Source organism: Ursus arctos, unplaced genomic scaffold (assembly GCF_023065955.2).
Source record: "Ursus arctos isolate Adak ecotype North America unplaced genomic scaffold, UrsArc2.0 scaffold_36, whole genome shotgun sequence".
NCBI lineage: Eukaryota > Metazoa > Chordata > Mammalia > Carnivora > Ursidae > Ursus > Ursus arctos.
Window position 1 is genome coordinate 14,094,465 of NW_026623050.1, and position 12,056 is coordinate 14,106,520.

Below are 12,056 nucleotides of genomic sequence, written 5' to 3' on the forward strand. Positions count from 1 at the left end.
CTTAAAAAAGTTTAAAATGGAAGTATCCTACATCAATTTGGATAACTCCAGGGGCCTCTGAAATATTACTGAGGATCTACGATGTGCTAAAACTTAAAATAAAACAAACAACATGGGCTTGGCCTTTAGCATAAAAACTACCACATAAATGGCTGGCATAGACTGCAACAGTCTAAACTTTCTCTACTAATTCTCCACTTCCCAGTCAAAATATTAAAAAAGAAAAAGAAACACAGAAACAAAGAATGAAAGAACCCCCGGACTCAAACAGAATTAGAGGAATTCAGAAGCTGACTCCAATAAAGGGATTTGGGATACTTGTATTTGTTGGTGGCGTGGCCTTTAATTTTAAGCTATTATCACCTCATACTCAGGATCAAGAGACCAACTACCACTAAATTCCCACCTTGGACAGGAAGAACAATAATCAATTCATTATTACAGCTAACATTTATTACGCAGTGATTTAATATTTTGAGCACTGTGCTAAGTGCTTTATATAATAACATTGCAATCATAGTAGCTAACATTTATCAAATGCTTTACATATATTAACTTTGAGTCTTTATAAAACTATCAGATAGCTTCTAATATTATTCCCATTTTAGTGATAAGGAAACAAAGAAATAGAGTCATTAGAGTTAGGCAATTTGTTAAGTAATTAAAGGTAAGTAATTTGCCCTGAGTCACAGACTATCTGATAAAAGAGCCTAAATTCTTTACCATGTTATCTCATTTAATCCTCATAAAAACCCTATTAGGTGAATACTATCAGTACTATTATAATTACTGAGGTTTAGAGAATAAGTAACATGCCTTGTCACAGAGTTAGAAAGTGAGAGAGGTGGCACTCAAATCATTACTATACCAAATTAAACTGTGACCGACAGTAATGCTCTACTACCAATAACTTGTAACCTTGCTGCTGAAGACTCTTCATGGTCCTAAAGTACATCTCAATTATTTGTTAATACAAACTTTGGCAAAAATATATAGGTAACTGGTCTGTGATCAAACTATTCAGGTAAGAGTAACAATATGGACTAAAAGAAGACATGAGAATGACTTCTATTCAAGCTAATCGTTACCAAGGTCAATTACACTTAGGTGTAAATAGTTTTTTATCTATCTTCTAATCATTCTTTTTTTCAACGGATTTATACTGCTACAGTTCCATACAAAGGGGATACTCCACTTTAGGGGTTTCCAAGTTCCAGATACAAATTTCACTAATAGATTCGTAAGTTTTCTTAAACTGTAATCTGGCACAGTTTCGGGGTACTTGTAATTTAAAGTGAGTATCAATCTTACTCAAAGCCATAAGGTATTTGCATTATGAAGCAACCTTTTATTATCAACTACAAAAATACCTATTTTTCAAATTAAGCAACACAATCTAAAAATTGAAAATGTCTATACCAAATAAAGTCAGCACCTAAAGTTTGCCATCTTTAAATATCTGAACTTTTTTAATCATATACCTCTGCTTATAATAACTTGCAACAAATCAAACACAGAAAACTTCTTAAAGGCAAGTAGGAAACCATGTACAGGCAAAACTATCATCAATTACATAATGCTTTGTTCGATAAGCATCTATGCTTAAAAAAAAGTTGAGAAATACATCCCCAAAGATGAAAATCAAAGAAAACATGTCCTTATATTCAAAAGTTTAAATTATTCCAAATATAAGAAATCTTACCTCTTTAATATTCAGGGGTCTTCCACTAAGATCATATTTGTTCATAGTTTCTAGTGCTTTCTTTACAAATTCTTCATCTTTGAATTCAACCACACTTAATGGGGAAAAAATTTATAGGAAATGTTTATTTACTAAGTTTTCTTTTTCCCAATCAGAAGTTTAAATTTGACTTAAGATACTTAAAAAAAAAATTCTTACCCACAACCCTATATCCAGGTAGATTTGTCAATATATGCAAAAGAAAAAAAGTTTTAGATTAGTAGACGAAGTTAACGGCAGACTCTAACATTTAAGTCGTTAAAAGCAATCAATAATACAATTACATTTTGTCTTTTACACTTCCAGAACAAAATAGGCAAGCGACCACAAATTTTCTGTCAATGCTTAAATCTATCTATTTAAGACAGTAAAATCTAGCATTTAACAATCTTGGAGCAAATATTTACTTTTGGAGGACTCTTCTTTAAGTTAAAACTAAGTAACGTCATTGCACAAATTCAATCAAAAGTAACTCACGGAAATAATTGAAGGTTTCAACATACCTATTCTTATATTGTTACGAATATTTTCAGAAGATGTATGATGCACAAACTGTATGCAATCTTTCAATTTTATTAAAATCAAAATAGGAAATAATCTCATTTTTAAATAAGTTCTCTATTAGAGAAAACTGGTTGCACACAATTTAATAGCATCCAGTTTAAGTATAAAAAATCACCTATGCTAAAGAAACAAATTCATAGAATCATTTTAAAATAATTATTTGTCATTATTACTGTTTGAAGTGCCATTTGAATGTGATGACAAAGCTTTTCTCATGTACCAACTGGTTTTGCAATATAAACACTTTTAAAAGCTTTCCATTGTATTCTTCAGTGTATTGCTGTCTTGTTGCTAAAAATCAAAATCTACTATCAACCAATTCCTTCTATGTCAATTTAATCATCAATGTCATTCATACCAATTGGTCAGAGTCCTGCCTCTTATGTAGTCTCACAGGCTACCAAATTAAGTTCTTCGATGTAAGTTTCAAACATACATTCTGAATTAACACCTTTAAGCTATGGGCTTCTCATAGAACTCTTAGAGAATATTATCAATTCAGTGACTTTTAAAATATCCTTGAAGACATCGAAACACAACAAAAAAAAAATCCTATATTAAAATCTGTTGGCTAAGAAGAAGCATTACCTTAGAGCATTAGAAAAGTGAATGCCCTTTTGGAAACCCATCCCTTCCAGGCAGCTAGTTTGGTTTGGATAAGTGTCAGACTTGCTAGTATAAAGCCTCAAATCTTGCATAATAAAGTAAAACAAAATGAAACTTAAGTTTCCAAAAACTGGTACAAATATTATACAAAAAAGTAAACTGCTGAGGAACTTTTAAACCTCAAGCAGATTATTGCCCACAGCACTTACCCTTGATTTTCCTTCCGCATCCTTAAAGAGCTCCACGTATGTAACCTCACCAACTACATAAGACATACAAAAGGAAGATACCAAGAAACAATACATTTAAACACCAGTATCTTGCTTTACTGCACACCTGTGCACAACTCTACAGAAAAGCACCTATTATTCACCAACAATCAAAACCAGACCAACATACCTCCTATCAATGGCTATGTAAATTTAACTAATTTTCTGAAATGTACATCATCCACATTCTCTAAAAAAAACCTAACAACCATATTAACCTAATTCATACTACAGATCATATTTTGGCCAGCATGATATAGTTGGTGAACAAATGCACATATACATACAAGTGGTCCCTTAGCCTATCATATTAAAAACATCAACATTAACACTTTTCAAATAACTTTGGTCGCCTACACACAACAGCTGTTTTAAGGTGACTTTCTACCTGAATGTCTTCAATCATGTTTGCCATCAGTAAACTAAATTTACAAGTCATGCTTCACAGCAAGCCACACACTTTCTAAATAAAGTCAATGAATAAAACCAATCAAATAGTTGTCACCTTACAACAGATACACCAATGCAAAAATTTTTTTTATTTATTAGAAGAGATCAGCCTCAAAGCCAAGTACATAGTTTGCAGGACTGTTGAAACTCAATTTTTCAAGAGATAACGAAACTAACTTTTACAAGAGCAAATATTAAAATTATTTTTCCCCAAAACCAACCATGTATATAAAATGAAGGTTTTCAGGTTATTCTAAAAACAAAACTGCAACAGCAGTAACGCAATTTTAATATAGAACTGCAGAGACAGCATCATGGCATTCATGACAATGCAAACAAAATGAACTCCACAGCCAGATTCCAGACTCCACCAAGATAATAACAAAACAGCTTTTGGAAAAAAATAATCAGACCTTATTATTCATACTTTAACACGCTAAATGTATTGCTTAACTAATGCAATAGCCCTTTAAAAGTCTATAAGAACTTCAACTAGACAAAGCAATCACTTTAACAAAATTCTTGGTGGCATGCATATGCTGGCTCACTACTATACCACTAAAATGGGAAAAAAAAAAACTTCATTTATCCATATGACTTTGTAATGAAATTGTGTCAAGTGAAAGAGGAGGAAAAGATTAATTCGTGTCAAGAAATAAACAAAAATCAATTTTTTGAGTCTGTGCGGCTCAGGGGAATAAAAAACATTTGCTTAGTTCCCTCCCCCTTCTACATGAAGATTATCCAACAGTGGGTTTATCAAGGATGGTTACCTTTTTCTCTCATTAGATCTTTAATAGCTTGCCATTTCATGTCATATGGGATGTTGCTAATGAAAACTCTGTTTCGATTCGGACCCTTCTTTTCTCCAGTGCCTGAATTCTTGTCTTTTGAATAAGGATGAAATCTATTGGCCTTCTTATTTCCTGAAGATTTTTCTTTTAATTCAGATTTATCTTCTTTGACTGATTCATCATTCTCCCTATGAATTAACAAAACAAGAAGAAAATCTCAGTCATGTTTCTAATAATAGAAGCCTACATTACATAAATATTTTATATTTATCACTTCACTTCACAAAACTCTCCACTAAGTTAGACCTTAGCAAAACAGCTGGAGAGTCAGCTTGCTTGCTTTGAAATTACCCAGTGCCATTTCAAAGCAAGGATTTGGGCATCTTACCAAATTTCTCATTTAATAATCCTCCTTTTTTTCCATATTAAATAGCTGCAGCATACAGTCTCCCAGCTTCTCCTATCATACTACTTAACAAATATTCTTAGAACCTAACAAGAGGGGAAAATGGGTGATTTTATTCCTATAATACATATAACTGCCTTCTTTAAAGAAGCATTAACTTTCCGAGCTTCAATCAGAAGTGTATAAAAAATTAATTTGCAAAAGGATACCCTGAAAAAAGTTCATCTCTTTAAGGTTAACAGTTTCTTCATGTAACTTTTCTCCTTCTTGCTTAAAAACGTAACTAAAATACATAGTTACATTAATTTATCTATATATGCATACACTCCCATATGACTTGTAAATGTTTTTCTATTCCCAATTTTGAACAATGTAATTAATTGGTAAGGTATTCTAATATTTTCATACTCAATATTTTCTGTGTATTAACCTATATACTAGAATAGGGTACTTCATAGAATCATACAATTTTTACTGGTAGTTATTACCTAGAAAGTCAGATGGAGTGGAGATGGGAAGCAGTCCTTAAAGGCAACACAAATCAGAATTTTATAAACCTACTTTTTAATGAGACCCTAACTGGAAAAATATTTAATTTATAAGACGGCAATCACAGTGCAACTATATGATGCTACCCACCAACCATCCATAACATGTAAATATATGCTTAAAGTAAATCCTATAGATAAAAATCTGGGTATATATTGTAAAAATGCAATTTACTTTTCAAAAGTAATCTCTTTTTACAGACGAAGTAACAATAGGTTTCTTTTAAATCACTAATTACTGTAGTGAACCTAAAACTATTTAATTAAAACTTCCATTTAAAGTAATTTTCCATGCGGTGCCCAGGTGGCTCAGTTGGATAAGCACCCGACTCTTGATTTTGGCTCAGGTCATGATCTCAGAGCCCTGCTTTCGGCTCCGCACTGGGTGTGAAGCCTGTTTAGGAATCTTTCTTTGCCTCTGCCTCTGCACATGCCCCGCCACCCCGGCTCTCTCTCTCCCCCTCTCTAAAAAAAATAAAAAAAAGAAAGAAGAAAGAAGAGAGAAGAAAGAAAGAAAGAAAGAAAGAAAAAGAGAAAAGAGAAAAGAGAAAAGAGAAAAGGAAAGAAAAGAAAAGAAAGAAATTAATTTCCACAAATATATACTAACAGAAATCTCTGGGAATGACATTCAGAAATCCAAATCTTTTAAAGCTTCCTGGATTATTCTAACAACAAACCAGACTTCATAATCCAGGCTCTAATTTATCTTCTAAGCCAAGCCATTGTGGGAATCTATACACTGTAGTGCTCCACACACACTTATTGTGGTCATCTGTTCCATGATATACTGAACTTTCTGGGCACTGCTTTTCCGAGCAGGTAACAATACAGCCATAAATATACTATGTAAAACTCTATAAGAACAAAAACTATCTGCATTGGTATGAGCAGCATCTAGCATTGTGACTGCGTATAACATGTCACTCAATAAATATGAATTTTTGAATGCATGAGCAGTCAATTAAGAACCCATCCTAATCTGAGCACAGACGGTACTGCCGTCTGCCAGAAAAACTGCTAAAATCAAGGAAGAGATATTAAGGGCCAAACTTGCTTTGCCACCTTGACAGGGGTGCCTTTACTGTCAAACATCTTCTCTCACCCGAAATGGCGCAGACGAGAAGAGGTCTTCACAACTGTCCAACTCCACCACATACCTACCTGTCTGAACAGTGTGCCACTTCTGAAAATGGCAGGAAGCAGCCAAAAAGTACAGAGGCCTCTTCTCTGTTTTCTAAGCACAGTAGATACAAGAACTCTTTTTTTTAATCCCCCCAAAACCCATATACACAGTAGTCTGAATTCAATGAATGTCTTTAAAATAACTAAGTCTCTGTTCAGGTAAGCAGACATCTATACAGTCTCTAGCTCAATGCGCCTTCTCCTACCTATTTTCTTCCCGGATGAAACCAATTATGAAAACTGTGCAAAGTTCTGAAATACTATGTTCTTCTATTTTTATATGAATGTTGTGTTTACTTACAATCTGATAATTCCATTAAAAAGCAATGATACTGTGTAGGGTGGGATACCTCTCTAAAATATTTATTCCAACGATGACCAGAGAAAGCAATTTCTTCAAGTTTTCCCCAATTAGCGGCATATTAAAGATACTGCTACACTGTTTATCTACAATGCATAAATTATCTATGGAAGGCAGATGAGTTTTGTAGCTAGAGATATGGTCTGATTATTAAGAAACTAAGCTGTAATTATTCAATTCCTAAACTCTTTTTATGCCGTAAATACATTATGGAATAGATGATTAAGATACATGTGAAAACTCTTAAGAGAAACGATGCTACATAATATCAAATATTGGCACTATATCCAGAATTCCATGTAATAATGCCCAAACTATTCGTTTAAACAACCCCCCTTCTTAATGTACTTGAAATAAAAACTGTGACTATTTTAAGTCACGAAAATGTTATCTGCTCTTAAGATGGAATTATGCCTATCCAAATTATAATATAAATTTCTGAAAAACCAATATCCAACATCAAATAAAGAAACAGTCTTAATATAATTTTAAAAACAGTGCTATAGGATGAGATCTAAAATTAAGCACAGTTCCATTCTTTACTTGCAATATGATAAAAAAAAAAAAACCACTAAAACTTCACCTTGCTTTAATGCTTAACATTTTACACAATATTTTATACCCTAATGTAACTCTCAATCTCTATATACGGTGTTACTTAATCACACAGAAATAATAAAGGGTTGTAACAATACTGCTATTTTTCCTCCTAGTCACTTAAGGAGAGCTGGTATACCATTTTGGCATAAACAAAAAGACTAAACCTAGGAAAACATCTTTAATTTCTTGTCAAAAGATGTGAACATGCCCACGAAATCCTCTGTGCATAAGTTTCATGATCATAAAAGTTCACATCTGCATTTCTTAAACAAATTTACGGAGCCTTTTGAAGTATAAGGCCTTGGCGATACAAAGATAAATAAAACACAATGGTCTCCATTCTCAATGACTATGGATTAACCTCAGAAAAGTCATTTCAACTTGGTTAAGTGGCACACTGTTCACTTCTATGTATGGCAGTATTTGGTAATTTTTATAATCTCTGTGAATTCTTATCCTTAAAAATGTATGGTAATCAACTCAAGGGCTATGTGTTGGATTGTTAAGCACACATATGGTAATCAACTCAAGGGTTATGCATTGTATTATTAACTACTACAGTTGGTTCTTAGAGTCAAAAAAAAGGTTGTTAGGTTGATGCAGGTAAATGTCCCTAGTTATTCAGTATGAGTGACCCATGCTGGACCACTGAATGGTTCTTATGGCATTGACAGTACAAGAAACCCTTGAGAGTAAATTTGCATCTTTACTCAACTTTTTGGAAAAGAGGAAGGGCAAGAGATGAATTATAAGCAATATGAAAGAATCATGAGTATTTACTAGTAACATTTCTTAACTTCTTCACTTTATATTCTCATCTTCAATTAGAAGTGAAAAAGATTCTCTTCCCATCTCTGTCCTCTTCTGTAAACCAAACTGAGACTTTAAAAGGGATTAGAGACTTTTAGATCTGGGAGGTTTAGATGCCAGCTTTATCTGCACTGACACTATTATACTAATCATACCCAAGTATAGTAGGGCTTCTCTCTGTAATTCAAGGCTGTACTTTGTGTTCAGGAGAAAAGGGTGGCAAGTCCATGTTTAGATAGAAACAAAAAGCACATATTTTAAGTTTATCATTCCAATGCTTTTTATTCGAATTTATGATGCCAAATCCCAGACAGCCAACATTTTGGCAGGCATGGTAGAAAAGTGCTCACCTTCCAGCAGCTCAGTTACCGAGGTGCACAACTCTGCACCTAAGAACAAATTCCACCGAGGTCGAATCTCTTACACCCGGCACCTCTATCCTGCTTAGAAGATGCAACTTACGCTATTCAAAGCCAACCCAGAACAAGAGTGTCGTAACTGAGCTGGGAGAACTACCTTCTCGGCACTCAACCCCTACACAAACAAGTCCGATCTTACCCTACTGCTTCGAACATTTTATACAAAAGAAAAGTACATTTCTCTTTCCTATTTTAGTGTGACCATATGTTCACTGCTTTCTACTCTGAAGCATAACTGAGAGAAGGAAAAGGATGTTTTGGCTAAATTATTAACATACTTTCAACTCCAAGTTTAAAGAGCTGGGCACATGCAAAAGAATGCCTGATTCATATCCCCTACATAACGAGAACAATGGGGAGCATATTTTCTGATAACTAGAAATTATGGATTCGAGTCAACTAAATTCTTTATAAGCACTGATGACTGGGGCAATCTTAAAAGTAGCGGGCTTTCTTCGATTAAAAAAATATATTATTTTACCAATTTACCAAAATTCAGAACAAACCATCACACGATGAGTTCTTCAAAAATAACCTGCATGACTTAAAAACATTTGCGGGGACGGCAGTAGGAGGGAGCAAGGCACCACGCGCATTTCCCTTTCAGAATAACCTCTTGTCAATTCAGGAACAACACAATGGATTCAGGCTAACAGCACACTATTAAACTTCCTCTTGGTATATATCAGTTCAGAAATTAATATATACTTTGGAAAGCAACAATAAACACTGAACTTATAAAGCTCAGAATGAGGCCGGGAGATGGGGGAATATTCCTTTTAAATACGTTCTCGGTAGTTCAGAGGAAATGTCCGATGATGTCATCCCTAGTTACTCCCTAGTGATGAACACTAACTACAGTCCTGGGCTTTAAAAGGGGGACCATTTTCCTGCAGACCGTGGCGGCTGCGGAGCTTTGCTCAAAGGTTCTCCAGCTGAAGTCTGGGTTAGAATGGGTGACCCGCAGTCTCGGGTTGGAAACAGGGGAGGGGCGTCGGCCCGGGGCTCGTACCCCGGCTCCCCAGGCACGGGGCGGGAGGGTAAGGCCTGAGGAGCGGCCCGGCTTGCACCTGCTCCTCCCGCCGCCCACGCTCGGGGGCGGTTATCCCTCACCGAGGCCCAGGCTGGCTTCGACCCCCCGCAGGCCGACTCCCCGCCCCCCACCCCGCCCCAGTCCCCGGAGAAAAAGACAATACATTTTAACGCCATTGGAGCTGCTGCTGTGCTGCGGCGGCTGCTTCTCCGGCTCCGGCGGATGCGGTTCTCGCCGCGGCTCGCCCGGCTGCTCCACGGGCTGCTGATGCGGACTGTCGTCGCCAGCGGCCCCGAGCACCTCGGGCTTGTCGGCGTCCGCCATCCCGCTACCGCTGCCTCCGCCTCCGCCTCCGCCGCCTGCGCTTAGGTGCTCCGAGCGCTACAATGGCGGCGGCCGGGAAAGCGGTAACGGATCCCGATTTGAAAAGGCCCCGAGCGCTCAGTTGCCCGGATCTCGCGAGAACCGGTCGGAGCTGGGAGACTGGGAGAGGGTGTGAGCCTGGTGTGGGGGGTGGGAGTGGAGGGCTAGGGGGGAGGGATGGGGTGGGGGTGGGGGCGGGTCAGGGCCGCCATTGCCGAAGTCAGCCCTAGTTGAGCCCGTGGAGGGCTTGACTTGTCCAGAAGCCCCCGGGGGGCCATGTTCTTACCACCAGTCCTCCTGTCGCTTGGCACCCAATGGGGTCTTAGCTTACAAAAGTCGGCTCTGAGTGCTAGAAATCCCTAGAGCTCTGAAACCCAGACTAGTCAATTCATCCCTGGTAGGGGCAGTTCAAATTATAGAAGCACATACCACTTTGCATCTTTAAAGACTTCTGCAAATCTTCAGACTCCCCTTAGAAATCCTCTGAATAATGCAAATAAGTCACTTGCCACTTCAATGCCCAGGCACCCTGTGGACATTCAATAAATAGTTATTGATGACAGGTTGCAATTCACCAAAATGAATAGCTTTGAATTTCTTTGAATTCTGGTTGTTCTTAAGAAGGAGGCTTTCCTTTAGAACTCAGCTATCAGCTTACAAAAAGAAGACTGAAGTTTTTGAATTCTCAGGGCAGCAACCAATGAAGAGAATCTATAATTTTAATAAGAAATCTTCTACTGGACTGGCTGAAAATGGACATTTTGGTTTGGAGTTGTGTTCATTTTATGTTGATGAAAATTATATTTGAAGCAGTTAATAGGCTCTCAAACAAATGTAATTACCATATTGAGTTTTAAAATATAGTCATAGTTTTTTCCCCTAAATGTGAAAAAGTAACCCATTAAACTTAACTCCTAACTCCTGAATACTGTAATAATATTTCACATTTGAATAACCGTTGTCAGCTGAAAAGTGTGAAGACCTTCCCAAATGCTTCTTTTAATAAAGAAGCAAACACGTATGGTTTACATGCTTTACACACACACATCAGTGGTAAAGTGGTAGTTAGAAACGAATACTCAAATACTACATAATTTCTACATTTTCCCCCCTGTTCTTTGACATTTCAATTATGTAGATTTCCGTCCTCAACCAAAAAAATACCTTGGAACACCTGATCCTACACCAGAAGAGTTGACCTACTTCATCAAACATACACGCATAAGAATCAGAACAGTTTTAGTCGTGAGGAATACACTTGGTAAAATACTGCTGTTTGGGGGGTTACTGATATTATTTCCTAAACACAACACATGCTGTTGTAGTTGCTGCATGAATTACTTTTTCTCGGTGAATCCCAAGACTTAGCATCCGGAATAGCAGAAAGGCGTTGGATTTTGACACAGAAAACCTGGGTTAGCACCCCAGCTCTGCCACTTCGCCTGTAACTCCTTGGGCAAGTCACTTAACTTCTCAATCTTTCTGTAATACATAAGGATGATAATGCCTACTTTATAGGATTAAGGTGATAATTAAAAGAAAGCACTCTATGTAGGGCAAAGTGCTATACGAATTTAAAGTAGTATTATAGGGCGCCTGGGTGGCACAGCGGTTAAGCATCTGCCTTCAGCTCAGGGCGTGATCCCGGCGTTATGGGATCGAGCCCCACGTCAGGCTCCTCCGCTGTGGGCCTGCTTCTTCCTCTCCCACTCCCCCTGCTTGTGTTCCCTCTCTCACTGGCTGTCTCTATCTCTGTCGAATAAATAAATAAAATCTTTAAAAAAAATAAATAAATAAAGTAGCATTATAGTTCCCTATCTCTCCAGGCTGAGCAGGGTTTTAGTCAAAGAGAAGTCAGGTGATTTTCCCATAGAACTGAATTTTAAGTACTTTCAAAACATTCATCACCC

The 12,056-nt window shown here is 36.9% G+C and overlaps 1 protein-coding gene across 2 annotated transcripts in view; it reads right to left on the bottom strand.

Moving 5' to 3' along the window:
* Positions 1 to 10,228, bottom strand: part of MYEF2 (myelin expression factor 2) — a 37,817-nt gene extending 27,589 nt beyond the window's left edge. For both annotated transcript variants that reach the window (XM_057306238.1, XM_026518427.4), the window contains exons 1-5: positions 9,947 to 10,228; positions 4,404 to 4,612; positions 3,121 to 3,173; positions 1,901 to 1,908; positions 1,703 to 1,796 (exon numbers count right to left, since the gene is read on the bottom strand). In XM_057306238.1, coding sequence (XP_057162221.1) covers positions 1,703 to 1,796; positions 1,901 to 1,908; positions 3,121 to 3,173; positions 4,404 to 4,612; positions 9,947 to 10,107 — 525 coding nt within the window. In that variant the 5' untranslated portion in view covers positions 10,108 to 10,228. The remainder of the gene's footprint in view (positions 1 to 1,702; positions 1,797 to 1,900; positions 1,909 to 3,120; positions 3,174 to 4,403; positions 4,613 to 9,946) is intronic.
* Positions 10,229 to 12,056: the final 1,828 nt, after the last annotated feature.